At 43.0% G+C, this 21,256-nt stretch overlaps 1 protein-coding gene across 1 annotated transcript; it reads right to left on the reverse strand.

Moving 5' to 3' along the window:
• Positions 1-5,424: 5,424 nt before the first annotated feature.
• On the reverse strand, positions 5,425-19,777 carry LOC139465253 (EGF-like domain-containing protein 2). The gene is made up of 10 exons (XM_071246930.1): positions 19,738-19,777; positions 17,884-18,015; positions 15,575-15,703; positions 14,123-14,322; positions 12,840-12,979; positions 11,866-12,014; positions 10,547-10,640; positions 9,452-9,617; positions 8,249-8,369; positions 5,425-5,642 (listed from the first exon to the last, which is right to left on the reverse strand). The coding sequence occupies exons 1-10, from the start codon at positions 19,775-19,777 to the stop codon at positions 5,425-5,427; spliced, it is 1,389 nt and encodes a 462-aa protein (XP_071103031.1).
• Between the last annotated feature and the right edge of the window lie 1,479 nt (positions 19,778-21,256).

The following is a 21,256-nucleotide window of genomic DNA, read 5'->3' on the forward strand; positions in this document are numbered from 1 at the left end:
GTGAGTGAGTGAAATGGGAAGGTCTGCCTCCTACTTTGATTGGTTGTAACATTCACTGACATATACTTAGTGTACTTACCCGCCATAACTGTTCTTTTAATGTTTTTTGCCTTTTGGTCATATTGCTTCATGAAGACAGCTGGAAGTGAAGGAGGAGCAATGTTATCACATGGAACTCAGGAGGATACGAGATTTATCTCCATCTGCTCTGAAATTGATTTTTCAACCTAAATATGCTGCCAATGTCAGTAGAAATTCCAAAATTGTAATTAAATATGTCACATTATTGTATTTGTAACAGATCATGGATTTGGTTTAATATCTTTGATGCTGCTTGTAATAACAGAATAACCTTGTGATATACAAGGTGTTACTTTTTTAAGGTAAAACTTCCTGAGATCAGGATTATTGCGTAATGCATAATGGGATGTCCTCCAGTGTTTGAAAATGAAATATTTCCAGGGTGCCATCAGGACCCACAGACTTTAGAAGCTGCAGGCCCTGATGAAACTCTTCAGGCCCTCATTAAAATAAATACAGTTTATTGTGACCAACAAATCTACAGGCCGACACAAGATTTACCTGCAACTTTAATGTGTTTATCATGGTTTTGTGTAATCACTTACAGATGAAGGGAATTGTTGAACATAATTTGATGTTAAACAGTATCTTTCTGTGAATGCACACAAACAATCTGGCATTGTGTTACAGTGCTCAGTGTGTGTGTGTGTGTATGTGTGTTTTCTTTTGTGACGCTAGTCCTATTGGCAAACTGGCAAAATTACAATTGTGGAAAAGCACGAGACACCAGGACACCAGTGTGCAAGATGAAATTACTTTGTTCAAATTACATGTTATAGTAGTCCTTATGTTGTCCCCCAAGAACCAAAATATGTATTAGTCTGAGGTGTGGTCACTAGCAAATGCGACTACCCTGTGACAATAGTGACATAGTTGTAATATTGCTGCCTTCATGCAAACATTAATTCACTCACTCATTCTGGAACTTGTTCTCACCATCACCATTGCCTGACATCTGACAATATGCCTTAAATATTCCTGATGCGATGTTTTTTTAATCTTAAATTGCTAACTAGACCACTGGGCTACCATATCTTCCTGAGGCAAGGGAGTTAACAGACAATAAAGGTCCAGTTTCCACCCTTGGTGAACTAGGCTAAATTTTCCAGGCTCGATCTTAACCCAGTGGCTATTACAACTTCGTCCCTCCTATTGCTCAATCAGATTTCACCTTTCATATCACTTGCATTTGCTTCAAACAAAATGGCAGCGCCCAGTCAAGACAATCTAATCGATAATCAAGATCTATATTGTAATAAAACGGGACTTACATCGCGAAGTGCATCAAATCACATGAGCACCTTGATTAAAAACATGAAATGATTTGGAAAATATCTGTTGACATTGAGTTGGTGGTGCATATGCTTTGCAAATCCTGCAATCTACCGAAACAGATTTTGATTTTGGTGCCCGATTTTGATTTGACTGCATAGACTCATTAGTCCAGCCACAATGTAACACCATAATAACAGCCTAGTTTGGCAAGGGTGGAATCTGGACTTATATGGTCTGTTAACTCTCTTGCCGCGGGAGGTGGGATCAAAGGGCTAAGAATAGAGTTGGGGGTCAATTACCATAACACTAGAACAACTAATGCTAAGGATTGTATTATGTATTATGTATATGTAATATTTAATATATATCTAGTGTTAATGATACTATGGTGGCCAACAGATTCCATAAATGCACCAACGTTTCTTCCTCACTGCCTAGTGAATGAGTGAGTGAGTGAGTATGGATTTATGCCATTTTTAGCCATATTCGAGCATTATCACGACGAGGACACCAGAAATGGGTTCCACAAATTGCACCCATGTGGGAAATAGAACCTGGGTCTTCAGCGTGAAGAGAAAACACTTTAACCACAATGCTATGGAAACAAGCCCCTCACTTCCTTGATAAGACTATAAGACTATAAGACTAAGTGTTGTACACCCTACAGCCTGTGCCACTTTAGACTTTCCATAATTCAATCGATCTGACGTTAGTATTGTTCAAAGGTTTTAAATCAAATCGCTGCCATAATTCGCCTAACTTCACATAATCACATATGTGAAGGTAAGACTCCCTCCCGTACCCGCACCCCGAAATATATATAATCAATCGACAGTTTTGGAGGGGAGATTCCGGAATACGAACGGAAGCCTTTCCGACCAGACAATGTCAAAGATGTATGCGGTCAGACGAACAAGTCACGTGACGTTACGGTGTTTCTAAGAAAATTCCTATCTCATATCATAAATAAACACAATGTATGACAATAGCAGATGTTAAACACCTAGGAAATGTGCTATAACTAGTTTATACCATAGAAAACTGTGCTGATAACAGCAGACGGCTTTCAAAAGAATATTGGACAACGTCCATTGGATGAAATACAAATATGTGAAACATTGTATCCTGGTTTTGAGTGCGTACCTTGGAATTACACAATCATCTCTTCCTACAAAACCATGTACAATAAACACTTCGGGCTCGTATGCGTCATATCCAATTGATGTATTACATTGACATCAGAATAACAGGTAAAAGTTTAAATTTTGCCTCGCACTTACCGCAAGGATTGCTCAATCAGTTCGAACCATAACGCGTCTGGCACGTGCGCTGGAGTCACGTGATGTTCAAAAATGTAAACAACCGACGTGCGCAGACAACTTTCGGGGACCTGTGAACTGTCGTCTTTTCTGAAGCGATGTGGATATGTGAACGACTGAATGAGTATGGTTTTACGCAACTTTTATCCACGTGAGATTGGTTTTAGGTCTGCATTACCAGTCCCTTAATGGATCCGGTGGTCAAGCTCACCCGGATGGCGAGGATCGTTGCTCATAGCAACGTGATCATGCGACTACTGGTTTGTCTGGTCCAGACTCTATTATTTATAGACTACCGCCATATAGATGGAAATTTGCTGAAAGCAGGGTTAAACAACAAACAAACAAACCAAAAACAAACAATGGTATTTCATTCTGTATATTTATTTGTCATAATGTTTTAGAAACTTGCAACATTATGATGGTATTTTTCACGGATGATTCACAGACATTTGAAACAGAATTAGGCATTCTCCCTTCAAAGTTTAGTTTCATCGTGATATCATAAGGTCACATCGAGTGAGTGAGTATGGTTTTACGCCGCTTTTAGCAATATTCCAGCAATATCTCGGCTGGTGACACCAGATATGGGCTTTACACATTGTACCCAGGTGGGAAATCGAACACAGGCCGTCGATTTGTTTGTTTGTTTGTTGTTAAACGCCGCACTCAGCAATATTCCAGCTATATGACGGCGGTCTGTAAATAATCGAGTCTGGACCAGACAATCCAGTGATTGTCATCATGACCATCCATCTACGCTGTTGGGATCGATGACATGCATCAACCAAGTCAGCGAGCCTGACCACCCGATCCCGTAAGTCGCCACTTACGACAAGCATAGGTTTTTAAAAGACCTATTCTACCCCGGGTCGTCTTCGACCACAAGACCACCCCTATCTCCCCAAAGGTCATAGGAACGGGTGTATAGATAAATGACATTATGATTGTAGTGATCTGTATGGTCTCTTAGTTTTGGTCCAGATGTATACACATGGAATTAAAAATATTAATATAGACAAATCAGACGGACACACCTGGAGAAGTTAGCCAAATGGCTTAACAATATATTCGTTGCACTATATATTCGAAATGACTGAAGCGGACATAAAATATTCATAAAACTACAGCTTCTATGTTCGCATTCCATCCGAATCGCTTCATTTGAAAGCGTCATTTTATAAGCAGTTGTATCAGTAAAAACGATGTGGGATTTTGAAGTTGAACTTCACTATTATTTTAATGCACCTTTCGGTACAGGTCTTAGTGCCTTCATTACTTTTTTAATTTGATTTTTTAAAAGCAGAAATAAGTGAAATGTTAAAAGAAAACAAAAGAAACCAACAAATAATGTACTGTCACTTTCAATATCAATAAATTAATTTCAAGTGATATGATAAGTAATTAAAACATGTTGAAAATTGATCTCAAAAACGTAAAAACACAGAGAATCATGACCAACCTCTATTACTTACTTAACATTCGAAGAAATCAAAACAATATTTGAAATTGGATTTTATTTATTTATTATTTTTTAACCTACCGACCTCAGTTTTCGGGCCAAATATCCGTAAAACCCAAAGAAACTGAAATAAAATCTCGGGCCTTATTAGGTAAAGGTACTAGCCTCTTTACGGAAACGTTGCACTGAAGGACTATAGCAGTTAATATCCACGAGTCAACTCTGTCTTGTAGTACAGGTGCTAGTACCATCCATTCGGCTTGTCCCGGAATGGCACGAGTTGGTCACGAATATGTACCGTTATGACCTGCTTGCTAGGAGTACTTGCAACTACAATGTGTCTACAAGCCTTCAGTGATGCCTCACATGTTGATGTGTGCGTGTTTCGCATTATACAAATCGGATAAATCAGTATAAGACTCCAACAAACTTTAGATGAATACCATGTTTGGATAAATTAATACGTAAATTAAATGTTATGTTTTGATAAAAGAAATTGCAAATTTCCCGAAATACTCAAAACATAAATTAGGGACCAAAATGAAAGATGAAGACAACTTGAACCAAGACACTTTAATGTTAAAACGCCTCAATGTGACTCTCCATGTTGATAACATACACTGCCGGGCAAAAGAAAATATACACTTGAAAATTGGATTTGAAATTCCGACCCATACTTTCCTTGAGACGTCATATGCACGTCATGTAGGATATTCATTGATATGATGCATGTAATAGCGCCTATGACATCCTTATCAAATACATCATCATTAAATAACCGTTTCTTGTTGTTTCATTTTTAGCCACTATACATGGTATATACTTTCTTTTGCCCGTCAGTAGCGTTCGGCCGTCACGCCGAAGACCCGGGTTCAATTCCCGACATGGGTCCAATGCGTGAAGCCCATTTCAGGTGTCCCCCGCCGTGATATCGCTGGAATATTGCTAAACGCGGTGTAAATCCATACTCACTCACCCATCTGACCGTCAGTTTACTTCGACACATCCCGATGCATACCTTACCAACTGTCATTCCGAGACAAGCCAAATGCATGTTACGATAAGATGCGAGTATCGACAGACAATTCCAATGTGTTGCAATACCGAAACCGCTTTAAGGGAAACAGTGTCGTGTTTGGCATGATATTTAGTATGCACCCCGACGTCAACATGAAAGCGTTTAACTCAATATCTAACTTTCCCCATTACAGCCACAGACTGAGACACGAATTGATCATTGATGTTGTAAATGAAAAAATATTTTTACTTCAGAAAGTATATGGATATTTAACATCTGTCCTGGAAGGACAAATGTGACAGCTGTGTCTTATGTGATTGGCTAAAGGGATCCTTTTGCACGTGCTGCTTGTTGCCGAACAGTGCCCGGATGGCGAGCGCCGTGCAGATGGCCAGTAGGAAGAAGATGAGTATGGACATGCCAATGATGACGCCAATAATCTCCATGGATACGTTGCATGTGTCCGATACCGTTGTCCATGTCCTTTCTGGAATCAAATTTACACAAAAGTAGTAAGCATGATTACATATCGTAAGGGAACAGGTATTTACATGTGAAGCTTTTCAATTCCAGTCAGGAAGGAGCTTTCTGAAGGCACCCTAAAAAAAACATTCATGGCTGCTTTGAGGTCATCGTCACAGCGCTTTCCAGAAAGGTGTCCTTTCAGTTTAGGAAACAGGTGGAAATAACTTGGTGCCATGTCTGGCGAGTATGGAGGGTGAGGAAGCTCTTCGAACCCACGTTGTCGCACAGCAGCCTCTGCAAGTCGAGGGGTGTAAGAAGAGGCATTGTCATGAAGTATTAGAACTCCAGCAGTCAGTATTTCCCGCCGCTTTTCTATGTTAGAATTTACGATGAAGTAAATCAGCATAGTAGGCACAGGTAATCGTCTTTTGACTTTCAAAGTAATCAACAAGGATCACACCCTTTGCATCCTAGAATACAGTGACCATAACTTTCTTTACTGGTCTTGAATTTCTTTGGTGCCGGAGAAGTAGAATGATTCCATTCCACGGATTGACGTTTTCACTCGGGATCATAGTGGTAGACCCATGTTTCATCACCCGTTACTAATCTACGTTTTGAATTTGACGAAATACTTCTCAATTAGCTCTAAATATTCTCTTTCCTTGAGATCAGAATTTAGAAACTTTGGCACCCAAACGAGCAGATATTTTATGTAAATATAGATGTAAATGTTGATCAATAATAGTTTCAATGGTTCCATGGCTTAGATCTGTGTCTTCCTCAAGTTCAGCAATGGTAATACGTCTATCTGACAGTAAAAGTTTCTTCACTGGTGGAAGTTGAGGAACGTCACCAAGGCTTGTTCTCCCAGCCTTAAACAGAGCTGCCCAACGTTTAATAGTGGAATAGTTTAGGCACTTACTCCCATACCCTTGTGCGGTCATGAATTTCTTGGGGAGTATTTTTCTCTAAAGTAAAAAACTTGATCACTGCTCGGTACTCTTTTCCATTTCTGTGCCCATTTGGACCCCTATCACGTTCAACTGGCTGTCACTAATATACAAACGACCTCAACAGACCAAATACACTTGCACCGAACTACTCAAACAGTGTACTCCATTGACTAGTACACTTTGTTATGGCCCATAGTTGAAAGCTAGTTAGGCTTAGAACTTTTTGCCGAGCCCTCGTATTCGTCGTACTGACCCGTATCATGCTCTATCGTGACTGGAGGGGGCACGGGTGGCCCAGTCGTTGCGCCGCGATTCGCTGTGCAGAGTTGCGTCCCTTGGGCACGCCAGAAACCTATGATTGTGGGTTCGAATCCCGGTTCGCCCCGATTATGTTTCTAAGTTTGTCAGCACCATACCCGTGCTCGTGGGTTTCACCGAAGTGATACACGTCTGCAACCAGCATCACTTCTGGCTTTCCTCCCACATTAAGCTGACACGCCGCGATATAACTGGAATACTGTTAAAAGCGGCGTTAAACCCAACTCACTCACTACCATGAATGTACCATGACAAAGACTGCTTACAACATTTATACGCACAACACTTACAGCATACATCACTGATACATCACAACTACAGAATGCGCTGGCACGTATCATGCATGACTGCACAGCATACTCCGAGTGAGTGAGTGAGTTTGGTTTAACGCCGCTTTGAACACTATCACGGCGTGTCAGCTTGGTATGGGAAGATAACCGGAAGTGATGAAGCCCATCGACGTTTATCACATTGGTACAACCCAAAAGCACCTGTATGTGCTCACGAACCAATTGCAAGAAACCTAATTAGCACGAACCTTATATGGACGAACCGGGATTCATAACCCTCGATCATAGGTTTCTGGCACACCTAAGGGGCGTAACTCTACACATTAAAGTGCGAATAGACAATTTGGCCACCTCATTCGTTCGATGAATACAGAGTGAGTGAATGAGTGTAGTTTTATGCCGCTTTTAGCAATATTTCAGCAATATCACGACGGGGGACACCCAAAATGGGCTTCACACATTCTACCCATGTGGGGAATCGAACCTGGGCCTTCGACGTGATGAGCAAACTATTTAACCACAAGGCTACCCCACTGCGTCCATGAATACAGATGGTGCATTGAAGCATACATACATTAGGTGAGGTGCGGTGAAATGGGGTTTAACGTCGCGTCCAAGAATATTGCACTTATATAGCGACGTCCAAGATTAATGCACTTATATAGCGACGTGCATGTACGTGTGTGTGTTTGTGAGGTTGCTTGTACTAGTCCGGACTGATGCCTATTTATAGTGCTAGCTCAATGAGATAACATGCTGCAGTTTAACATGAATACCCCACTCAGACACAGTATACTGACTCCGAGCCGACCAGTCCTTGTTTTAGCCCCTTAATGCCGAGCGCCAGACAGGGTAACAACAAGTACCATCTATTAACGCCTTTTGATATGACGCGGCCGGGGATCGAACCCGGACCTTCCGCTCTCCGGGCGGACGCTCTACCACTAGACCACGGAGGCGGTCCATACATACATTACTTTCACCGTGGCTACATACGGCAATCATACATGTCATGTGACACACATAGCACGATGCACGTATAACTACAAGATAGGTATACGCACCACCGTTTGCGTGCAGAGGATCCCTGATGGTCAGCACTCGGCCGAGAACCTTCTCCTGATCAACGTTCCTCCTCCTCCGCCGACCAAGTCCAGTCCCTGCGCCAGTCAGGTCACAACCCAGCTGCTTGGGAAAATACGAATTCTAGAGAAACCACAATCGAAGCTACATCCCATCATGTCAGTTTAGTAGAAGCTTAAGTTTTTATTGGTTCGCCAGTGGTTTTCGAAAACCTATTGGTATTGTTTAAATACTCCGCGTTCTCGTGATTATTGCACTTACATAGCTACGAGCTAGCACACGTGTGTGTGTGTGTGTGTGTGTGTGTGTGTGTGTGTGTACTAGTCCGCTTTAATGCTGTTTTTGCACATTACCATGCCGTAGTTTATCATAAATACCCCACTCAGACACAGTGTACTGACTCCGAGCCTTTGTTTTATCCCCGTAAACCCGAGCACCCGACAGGGTAACAAGTACTAACTTTTAACGTCTTTGGGTATGACGCGAACCCCCTGACCTTCCGCTCTTCAGGCAGAAACTCTATCCACTAAACTTCGGATAAGGTCTTGGTTTGGTGTACTGTTGCTTCTTACTTTGAATGCATTATGGACTTTAATGAGTGACTTTGAAGTCTAGACGTTGCAATAGCAACATCGTCTCTGTATAATTAGACCCCTTCTTTGAGCCATACATTCTAAGTGTAAATTGCATAAGCCAGGGCATGCTTGGGGTTTTAAAACAAGAGGGGAGAGGCGTGGGCAAGTAAGGCCGAGGTTCTCTTGTCGAGGGCCTCCCGTTCCAAGCATATCAGAGGAGTGTTTTGTCTTGTTGAGAAACCTACATTATACCTAACAAATGTTGTATTTGGGATAACACTTTCTTAGAAAAGTACAGATTACCGTTTTTTTGGCTTGAAATCATATCGACCGAATTTGTCAAAGTAAATCTAATGACCAAAGAAAGTGATTTACAGAGAAAGAAAATATCGAGCAACATATTTATTTACTTTACCTGCCCTCTCCATCAACCGAGCAATACGTTTGTTTGTTGTTTAACGCCGCACTCAGCAATCTTCCAACTACATGCCTGTGAATAATCGAGTCGGACAAGACAATCCAGTGTTTGATATCATGAGCATCGATCTATTCAACTAGGATACGATGACATGCATCTAGCCTGGTCTTGCGAGTTGCATTTGTATTTACCGGAACACAGTTGGCTGCTGCCTCGCACATCTTTATTCGGCATCGTATGAGCAGATTGTCTCCCTTGCTGAACTTGAAGGCGTCAAACATGAAGGTGACGCTGCCGGTGGTGGAGTTGGTCGTCATCGGTTGCAGCGTCACCGACGCGAGGGCGGGGACATGACAACTGGGACATAAAAAATGAGGTCACGGATCCACTACATATTAATCAGTACACTTGTTCATTAATTAAAACAAAATTGTTCCATAAAAAAAAATCATAAAATAATTTGGTATCAGGTTTTAAAAATCAACAACACATGCCAAGCTGGATATGATGTATACAAAATATTACGATAAAATAAAAAATGGTTGGGCTTCTCCTTTCAGAGAAAGTCTTTTCAAAGGCTTCAAACGGTACCCGAAAAATGTTTTGTTTCTACCGATCATCTACACAACAAACACGATATTGAAATAAAGAATTAAAAAGATTACACTTGAACGTTGGATTGGACCACACCATTACAAACGATATCAAATCGTTACTAGGCTAAAAACAATCATCGAAGCACGGCAAATGTGAGTGAGTGCATGAGTTCGGATTTACGCCGCTTTTAACAATATTCCAACAATATCACGGCAGGGGACACGGCAAACGTGAGGTCAAAAACACATTTATGATACCCGTAGTAAATACCATCGAATAATCATTTCTTGTTGCATGTTGTAGCCACCATGAAACATTAGTGTATACTTTCTCCGTCTGGCAGTTGATCACAATATAGATAATACATAAACAGTGAGTGAGTGAGTGAGGTTTTACACCGCTTTTAGCAATATTCCAGCAATATTACGGCGTGGGACACCAGTAATGGGCTTCACACATTGTACCCATGTCGGGAATCGACCCCGGATCTTCGACGTGACGAGCGAACGCTTTAACCACTAGGCTACCCTACCGCCCCTTAATACATAAACAAGTTATTGAGAAGCATGTACGTTCATACGGAATTCATCTCTTGTGTACTGAAGGTAATGAATGTACTTGAAAATGGTCTGTTTAACTCGTACGATAGTGTAAAACTAAAGTGCTCCATTAACCGCGGGCCCCTGTACCTGTTCTCAACGAAGTTGGCGGACCTGTAGTCGACGTTGGTGTCGAGCAGGTTGTTCGTCGCTGAACATTCCTCTAAACGGAAAGCTTGATATTCTGTCAACAGTTTGAAAACAAAGTTATGATAGATTATTGGCAATAGTGTCCATGCTTCCCTGCTCAGGTTATTGGGGAACCATCAATTCGAAATCCTGGTCATCTGCCGTAATATGTATGCTGTCATAAACAGACACGGTCATAAACAGGATAGGACAGTGGGTTTTTATCGTACTGACAAAAACAATTTTGTTCGATTTTGTTAAACCATTTGTCTTTGAGGATCGGATACTAAGTAACCTCTCTTGTGTGCAGCTGCTTAAAACTTAATTATTCTACCAAGCTAGATATTTACTAAATTTTCAGTCAAAAAATCTGGGGCCGTACACTCCATCGTCAATACGTTCCCTAACCACGCGTGAATACATACGGCAGATTTGCGGCGAAGTTGCTATTTTTAACCAATGAATCAAGCTATGACCTGGTTCCAGTGAGAGGGAAACCACAAAGTGTATCGACCAATGAGAGCTCAGTTTACATCGGTAAAATGTCTTGTGAAACACGTGCCACATCCTGCTGTCATCCCCTCTTCACATTGACTCAATGTAGTGCTCGCACAAGTCCATGCACGGGATACGGATCATTTGCCTTCCGTGAGTTACACACGGCCTCGTGTCATCAGCTTATAAAGAATGGGCACACACCACTAAACCGCCTGGCGGCCGTATGTATTCCCAGTTGGTGGAAGGAGTTAATGTATACACGTCCGTGAAATACTGACGGTGCGAATACTTGTGTTCAAACAGTTCTGCCAGTTTAGTATTATACATGTTCCCGAGGCAAGGGAGTTAACTGACCATAAAAGTCCAATGTCCACCCTCGCCGAACAAGGCTGGAATTATGGAGTCATTATTTGGCTGGACTAACGAGTCTATGCATAGTCCAATCAAAATCGCGTAACAAATCGACATCCGGTTGATAAAAATGCGTGCAGATTTCGGTCGTTTGCCAACTCGGCGTCAACAGTTATTTTTTAAATCTTTTCAAGATTTTAATCAAGGTCAAGATTTGGTGGACTTTGCGAAATAAGACCCGTTTTGTTACAATATAGATCGTGATTATCGATCAGATCGTCCTGAAGCCAAGAAATTCCAACCTTGTTAGGCAACTGGACTTTTACAGTCAATTAACGCCCTTGCCTCGGGAAGATGAGTATTATATGTCTTAACCAATTTCACGAGTCAGAGCCGTGGTCAATGGATTAACATCAGTGATTTCATCATACTTTGACTGCCTGCTTCTGTCAGGGCTACTTCAACAGTGACGTCATCTCCCAAACTAAGTTCGCCGTTGATGACGTTGCCGTCGAGTGTCATGTCGAAATTGATGTCGCTGTCGAGGGGAACATTACCCAAGCCTTTGTCGCGGAGGCCCCTGAAATGAACAAGAAACAACACCATTAATTAAATGAAACTTTGTGCATGATTACGTCTGTGTTTCATCCCACTCCATCTCTAAAAGATGTGAGAGAGTTTGGTTTTATGGATAATAATCAGAGCGAGTCTGGGATTCGAACCCACTACCAGCAGATCTTGATATGGCTAAAGGGTGGCCATGCCACAAACTGAGTTGCCTCTCTTAGATCACTGACCCACAAATGTACTCTTCGAAATAAGCAGATATATATTCTTTACAGACCTTCTGTTATATTTTAATACCGATTTTACTGCACATTAATATAGGTGGGAGAGTTGAACTCAAATTTGTAGTCGTCACTTAAAATAATCCCTAAATCAAGCCTGCAATCGTTTGCCTGCTAAATTTGAAATAAATACAACATTTTTGTCCTTTCTTCTCATCATCTTTTATAGTAAGTTAACACCCTTGCCTCGGGAAGATGGTACTTAAGGCTAGATATTAATCGACAACAGCGACAAGAAGTCTTCAAGAATAATATGTTGTTTCTTGTCTGGTACAAAACAACAAAACAATTAATTTTGACATCTGTCATCAAAATAAGAGCATGTTTTTTTCACCCCCGTCTTCAGGGGCCACCAAAATATGGACGTGATCTAAATTATTAAAAGCTTGGGGGATATACATTGTACAATGCCAGTTCTTCATATGTCCCGCTGTAAAGATGCAAATTTCAAATTTATAATTCAAAGCAAAAATCTTCACCAACTAAGTCTTGACAGGCACCAATTCTATACCGTAGATGCCCCAATGCTTGCTGTACCTGAGGTGCAACAGACTTACTGATTCAGCATGCCGATGGTGACTGTCGATGTCTGTTTGGTGAGGATGTTGTCACCGCAGACTGCCGTCACCAACTCGTCACGGCGTGTTACCTGGTCACTGTTGTACAGGATCACCACCTTCCGCGTGTAGGTGTCTTGCTGCAATAACAGACACAGTTTCGAGAATAGTCACTTCCCCTGGAGATTCAATGACAGAATGGGGCCGGTTGGGTAGCCTAGTGGTTCAAGCTTTCGCTCGTCACGCCGAAGACCCGGGTTCGATTACCGACATGGGTACAATGTGTGAAGCCCATTTCTGGTGTCCCCCGCCGTGATATTGCTGGAATATTGCTAAAAGCGGCGTAAAACCTCACTCACTCACTCCATGGCAGAATGGGCCCCACATAACCTGCGCTTGTCTCCCTGTGGTGAAGATACGTCACAGTACCCTACGCTTGTCTCCCAGTGTGGCTCAATAGGTTCCCTTTACCCATACTTCACCCTTCGGGGCAGGGTGGGTCCCCAGTACCCCGTGTTTCTCTCACCGTGTATAGACATACTATAAGATTTCAACCAATTAATTTCCATTATGTCGAGAATATTCCGGCAGCTTTACATTTCACAACTTTTGAGATACAATCGAGATTGCTCTTTCAACCAAGAAAGTCTTACGACCCTCCCTCAGAAGTTGTTTGATGAAGGTCGCAGCATTCAAGGACTCACTAAAGCTTTCAAAAAGTTTTATGGTAGACATGTGGAGGACATTTCCAAATTTGACGCATCAGTGACAAAAATGATATCCGATGCAGTTCTCTGTTTTGACCTGACAATATGTTCCCTTGTTTTGCCTTTGCATGTGTTTGTGACATGTGCCATCGGCGTGGCAGGATTTGATAGTGATTGATAAACACATGCTCATGATATAGTCGGAATTGCACAACATTCATTATGAATATGGAAAGGGTTTTGTCGCAATTATCTAATACATAATAAATGTAATCGCAATAAGTTTATTCTAAGCGCCACAACTCGCTATACAGAGTTGCGTCCCTTGGGTATGCCAGGACACGATGATTGAATCCTAGAATCCTAGATAAACCCGGATTATGTTTCCTGGTTTGTCAGTACTATTCCCGTGCACGTGGGTTTCGCATATGTGGAAAAACGCCTTAAAATTAGCATCTCGTCATGACGGGTTTCGTCAAAACCAATCTGCTCCGCCGTGGTATAACTGAAAGACTGTTCAATGGGACGTGAAACACAACTCACTCACTCACTCATACATCAAGTGTCGCGGCCTACCAGCTGATTGTAGTCGGCATCAGAACAACTACTTTCGGTGTGACCCAGGGTGATGGTGTAGGGGTCATCTGGTGAGGCCTGGGTGAATTCACAGTTAACGTCACCTTGACGTCCCTCGATGAACATAACACCGTTGACGAAGTTGCCCTCGGGGACGATGGAGAGGGTCATATTGGTGCCACCGCTGCAGTCTAACAAATCTAGACAAGGGGATAACCAAACCATAATAACATGTATACTGAAAAGAAAGTATATTGTCGGCAGTACAGGTTTTATGAAATCATTAATAACGTCACTTTCAAGTTTTTATCTTTATTCATTAAAACGACATTGAGACAAAATCTCATATACACTGAACAGACAAAGTTAGGTATTACGAATATTTGGGGGGCACGTGTTTTTGTAGTGAAGACTGAGCAGACAATTTTAATAAAAATATCCCCCAATATAATTAGTTAATTATAGTATGTTTATCGTAAAAGTAGGGGGATATTATTTACCAGCGTTGCTGCATCTTCGTGTTTCTTGGGAAAGTGTATCATATCTCCAATCTATTATGATAAATACTCTGGACCCATTCGCCGCCATAGTTTTGGAAGAGACTTTGAACGTCACTTCCATCGCGCCTATTTCCCAACTGATCACACAATTTCTCTCGCTCGTGAGAGTAATTTGGGCAGCCTGCTAATTTGAGCGCCGTGCTTTAAGACTTGTTTGTTTGTTGTTTAACGCCGCACTCAGCACAATTCCGGCTATATGACGGCGGCCTGTAAATAATCGAGTCTGGACCAGACAATCCAGGGATTAACATCATGAGCACCGATACACGCAAATGGGATACGATGACATGCATCAATCAAGTCAGCGAGCCTGACCACCCGATCCCGTTGGTCGCCTCTTACAACAAGCATAGTCGCCTTTTACGGCAAGCATGGGTTGCTGAAGACCTATTCTACCCCGGATCTTCACGGGTGTCGTGCTGTTAGAATCGGAATAATAAGCGACGCTATTGCAGCGAGTGGGATAGAATTAAGATGTTATACCCTGGATTATTCAGGATGACGCTGCATCAGGGTACTGTTATTGATCATTATAACTAGCAAGGGCGTGTATGGCCTAGTGGCCCAAGACGCCGCAAAGTGCTGACTTAAGTTGCGCCCCTTTTCCGTGTCAGGATAGGTAAGACGTAGGTTCGAATCCCAAATATACAAGATTATTATCCTAGGTGTGTCATCACCAAGCCGCGTTCGTGGGTTACACAAAAGTGGTGATCATCTACGACCTTCGTTACTTTGCCCCAACACCAGCCTGACGCGTCCACCTACACGTGGAGCACTCTTGACAGCGTCGAGGTAGTTAAGTCGCCCATTATGACTATGTACAACGTTTAGCTCTGTCAGGGATCGGCGTGATCAAGGGAGAGTTACCTCCCTTATCAGCGCTGACACTTACAACGTGGAATTTCACACTGATCGCCGGTGAAGTCTTCCGTGCAGTGACAGTTGGAGTTGGTTCCGTCTCCGGTACACGTCCCGGCGTTCTGGCAGCTCGTGTTGGTACAAGGAGGCTGTTCTATCTCCGCTAGAGGTGGTAAATTGCATTTAACGTACTTTGCAGTCATTTGAACGTTTACATCCATATAATATACGTTATATAGTTTGTTTATTTGTTTCTTGTTTAACGCCTGACTCAGCAATATTCTAGCTGTATGAAGGCGATCTCTTAATTGTCGAGTCTGGACGAGACAATCCAGTGAATGACATCATGATTGAGATATCATGACACGCATCAACCATATCAGCGAGATTGACCACCGATCCCGTTAGTCGCCTATTACGACAAGCATTGGTTGCTGAAGACCAATTCTAACCCGGATCTTCACGGGTCACATCATGATTGAGATGCCATGACATGCATCAACCACATCAGCGAGACTGACCACCGATTACGATAAGCATGGGTTTTCGCAAAACAATTCTAACCCGGATCTTCACGGGTCACATCATGATTGAGATGCCATGACATGCATCAACCACATCAGCGAGACTGACCACCGATCCCGCTAATCGCCTATTACGACAAGCATTGGTTGCTGAAGACCAATTCTAACCCGGATCTTCACGGGTCACATCATGATTGAGATGCCATGACATGCATCAACCACATCAGCGAGCCTGACCACCGATCTCGCCTATTACGACAAGCATGGGTTGTCGCAAAACAATTCTAACCAGGATCTTCACGGTGGTCAATATCGTGTTGGCGTCCATTATGCGCCATTGTTGTTTTCGTTCCAAAAAAGTAAGTATTAAAATGTGTAAAGACATATCTAACTTCCAGCGAATGCACGTATGTGTCACCTTTTCATTACGTTACCAGTATTGGACACAAAAGTTGAGTGTACTACTTCAATTCGTTTACGGGGGGCACGGGTGGCCCAGTCGTCTAAGGCGCCGCGATTCGCTGTGCAGAGTTGCGTCCCTTGGACACGCCAGAAACCTATGATTGTGGGTTCGATTCCCGGTTCGCCCCGATTATGTTTCTAGGTTTGTCAGCACCATACCCGTGCTCGTGGGTTTCACCGAAGTGGTAAACGTCTAAGACCTGCATTACTTCGGGCTTTCCTCCCACATTAAGCTGACACGCCACGATATAACTGGAATACTGTTAAAAGCAGCGTTAAACCCAACTCACTCACTCAATCAATTCGTTTACTCAAAGGCAAAAGTTGTGACTTGGCTATTTTACACTTACAAAAGAGTGAGTGAGTGAGTTGGGGTTAACGCTGCTTTTAACAGTATTCCAGTCATATCGCGGCGTGTCAGCTTAATGTGGGAGGAAAGCCCGAAGTGATGCAGGTCTCAGAAATTTACCACTTCGGTGAAACCCACGAGCACGGGTATGGTGCTGACAAAACTAGAAACATAACTGGGGCGAACAGGGACTCGAACCAACAATCATAGGTTTCTGGCGTGCCCAAGGGACGCAACTGCACAGTTTAGGTGGAGGTCGTAGGGCTAAGAGGCTTTCGAGAAACGGCACCCGACCTGTTACTAATCGAACATGTGTGTAACTTATCCTCCAACAACTCCGGCTTATCCTTCCTCAGATATGGAATGCCATTACCCTAGGGTGTTCAACGTTTGGTGAGTGAGTGAGTACGGTTTTACGCCGCTTTTAGCAAAATCACGGCGGGGGACACATGAAATGGGATTCACACATTGTAACCATGTGGGTAATCGAACCCGGGTCTTCAGTGTGACGAGCGAACGCTTTAACCACAAGGCCACCTCATCGCCCCCTTAACGTTTAGTGCGCTCATTGAAGCTTCCATCAATGCACAAGGACAACACACTCACCTCTGAACCCCGACTCGAGTTACATATAAGCTTTCGCACTCTTCTTATGGACTGTTTGTTGCTCGCTGCAATACCTTAAGGACATTGTCCTCTTCCCTTTGAAATAATTCCATCCATGGCAGAAACTAACTGATTAATTTTGTTCATAAAAAAATGCCTTTGAGTATAGTGCAAAACCCTAGTACAACTTTGAGTGAGTGAGTATGGTTTTACGCTGCTTTTAGCAATATTCCAGCAATATCACGGCGGGGTACAACAGAAATGGGCTTCACACATTGTACCCATGTCGGGAATCAAACCTGGGTCTTCGGCGTGACGAGCGAACGCTTTAACCAATAGGCTACCCGACCGCCCCCAGTACAACTTTGAAGTGATAATGGCGTGGTTGTCGTCCTGACTTACCTATGACGATGCTGCAGTCTCTGCCTGTGTGGGTTGTGGCGTTGTCACAGATACATTGCCCTATGGCCATGTTACAAACAGAGCTGGCTTGACACAGGGTCGGATCACGTCCACAGTCAAACACAGCGCCACCTGCATCATAACGCTGGATATCAAGCATTGTGTGAAGCTATTTCCTTCTGCTTCGTTTTAGAACTGATTATCAGTCAGATAAGACCCATGTTGACATACGATGCGGCACATGAGCTCGTGAGATCATTTATCCTATCCAGGTTGGACTATGCTAACAGTCTGCTTATTAATATCAAACAGGATCTATGTAGCAAATTGCAACGTGTGCAGAATGCTGCTGCCAGATTGATATGTAGACGAAATAAGCGTGCACATGTCACTCCTTTATTAAAATCATTAACTGGCTTCCAATAAGATCCAGGATTGAATACAAAGTCGTGTGCATTGCATACCAGTGCTACTATAGTACAGCACCTTCCTATCTGAGTGAATTTCTTACCCTACACCTGCCAGCACGAGATCTCAGATCAGCACATGAACTCCAGTCTAGTGTCCCTATGGTCTCACTCAAAGCATTCGGCAACAAAACTTTTGCTCACACTGCATCTGTGCTCTGGAATTCCCTTCCAGTGGAAATTAGGCAATCTCCAACTCTGGACACTTTCAAGACAAAACTAAAGACTTAGATGTGTCTATGACCCTGTGTGAGGCGCTATGAGCGACTTCGTAGTAGACGGATATGGCGCTGAAGAAATGGACTTTAATATCATTATTATTAATGACTGGTAAGGGTATTAGCGATATTTACAGCCTTAATCCGAAGGACACCGTTCCTACTCAAGTCGTTGGAGCCAACGATTCACGGGTTTGGAGTTATGTCCCTTTGTATGTATTTAGACCAAGCTCCTTCCCAGCGCGTGACGCCTTTGTTACACTCTCGGTAACATGGCTGCCGCCAGTGTGGGCGCGGCCATTATAAGAATCTTGAAATTTGCCCTCTTACCCCAAATGTAGTCACGTTTATATTTGTTTATGTCTCTGGGAATGCTACCATAGTGAATTTTGAAAAGGTTTATGACTGACCAGATTTCCCATATGAATTTACCTTTCTGTTTGTTTAATCAGATTGGTTCGAAATTTCAGACTAACGGAAAACTTCCCCCTTACATTCTTACTATCAATTACATGATAATTGAAATGAAATAGAAATTCAAATTGACAAACAAAGAAAATTGTTTAGAAGGGTTAAGAGTATTCGGCGTCACTGGTTTGTAATCATAACGGTCAGTTAGTTGCGAGTTCAACTCCAAGCATGGTTGTGGCCACCTATCACAGTGTACAGAGAGCTCCGCGAATGAGCCACCGCTGTGAGATAGCAACATTTTGAACAGCCTTTCAAAGGATGTACAGGGGGTGGAGGTGGTTAAGGTTGGTATTCTCACAATTTTCACGTCGATTATCTGCACCTTTTCTCCCAATACCGATTGTTAGATATCTGCCACTTTTGGGTGCGATCGTTCGGCCATTGCGTTCATCTGCGCTGCCAGCTACATCTATGAGGAACAACTCAATTGACACTTCCCTCTAGAAAATAACGTCGTCTCTTTTACGACGTCATCAAGTTGGGAGCGAATGTTCGAATCTCCAGAAATGACGTCATGATAGAACAATGTTTTATCGTGCAATAAACCACGCCGTTCTTCATTGCTTTTTGCGAATCATCGCGGAGCTATCTCATATATAACTATATCAAATGATCTATCGTGATCTATCGCGACATCAAACAAATATCTACTCCCAATATATAAGTGTAATGACGTAGAAAATGGCCACGAGACTTACCTGTAACAACTACCGCAGTTAGGATTGCGAAAAACAGCATCACGGATGATTCTGTAACAACAGGACTGTGAATGATTCCTGCACTCACTGACTAATAGCGTTATGTGCCTCACATGCAGGCTGCAGGTGTTGTATGTAAATCTCGTGTCACTGGCACCGCACGGGCTCATTCAGGACACGTACAGCGTTACTCACGGCGTTAAACAAATGGCGGCCGTGTATACCATTCACATCCACTGACCCGCACGTGTGTCTGACTTTGTGAAGGAAGGTTGTGTGTGTTTGGGTTTCACGCTGGACTATTGTGAGTGAGTGAGTGAGTATGGTGTTTCGCCTTTTTAGCACTATTCCAGCAATATCACGGCGGGGGATACCAGAAATGGACTTCCTACGCTGTAAACACGACGCTACCTGACCGCCCTGCACTATTGTGAGTAACGTCCCGTCTACACAATGTCAACCAAGTCACCGAACCTGACCAGCTGAATGACCTGATCCATTAAGTCGCCTTCGAACAGCACTGAACTGAGGGGCAAAAGAAGGTCAGTTGATCTCCCCTTACCTACATGTTTCAGAAAGCCGGTATGCCAATAAATTGACATAAGGTATAATAACAGCGTACCATTGCATATTTACATAAATCACAACAATAATGGCACGATTAACTCAGTCAGGAAACGAGAAAGTGAGTGAGTGAGTATGTTTTACGCCGCTTTTAGCAATATTCCCGCAATATCACGGCGGGGGACACCAGAAATGGGCTTTACACATTGTACCCATGTCGGGAATCGAACCCGGGTCTTCGGCGTGACGAGCGAACGCTTTAACCACTAGGCTACCCGACCTCCCCGAAACAAGAAAGAGTCGTTAGAGTGTTGCAGATGGAGGCTACACATGACCATGCTGCCAGATACTGCGGCTGTACCCGCGCCACAATGACAAGGCAGACAGAGCGTGCAGTAGATAGGCCTAGGAGCGTCAGATTACCAGTCACAACCCCTCAAGGAGATCGTGTTTACGTCTTGTCCATCTCGGAAACAGATTCCTGACAGTGACGTCATCATTTGACCTTGGACATCCTTTCAGCCGGAGAACGGTGTCGAAAGATGCCTACCTTACCGATCTGTTGACCCGTCAACACAGACTTTAGAAACTGGCGTGGACAGGAACAGTACTACAATGACATAATACGCCCATGCAGCGAGCACTGTTTACAGACGAGGGTCGATTCCAACTTTTCCGAGCTGATGGCAGAGTTCGCATACACCGACGATATATCGAATAATTTGGCTGTGGTACCTGACTAAGGAGTAAGCATATACTCCGAAACGTTGTGTTGCTCATAATAAAGAAGTTGACATCCATATATTCTCTTCCTGAAGACGATCTGGTAGTGCTCGACGCCAGTCTCAATGCACAACGTTACATCAACGAGGTTCGGCCTAACCTCCATCATCACAAAGCCCATATCTTGTTCAAGCAAAATAACCCTTATTGTGCGAGATTTTTCTCAGGTCAA

This window comes from Haliotis cracherodii, unplaced genomic scaffold (genome assembly GCF_022045235.1).
Source record: "Haliotis cracherodii isolate W230 unplaced genomic scaffold, xgHalCrac1.p SCAF_18, whole genome shotgun sequence".
Taxonomy (NCBI): Eukaryota; Metazoa; Mollusca; class Gastropoda; order Lepetellida; family Haliotidae; genus Haliotis; species Haliotis cracherodii.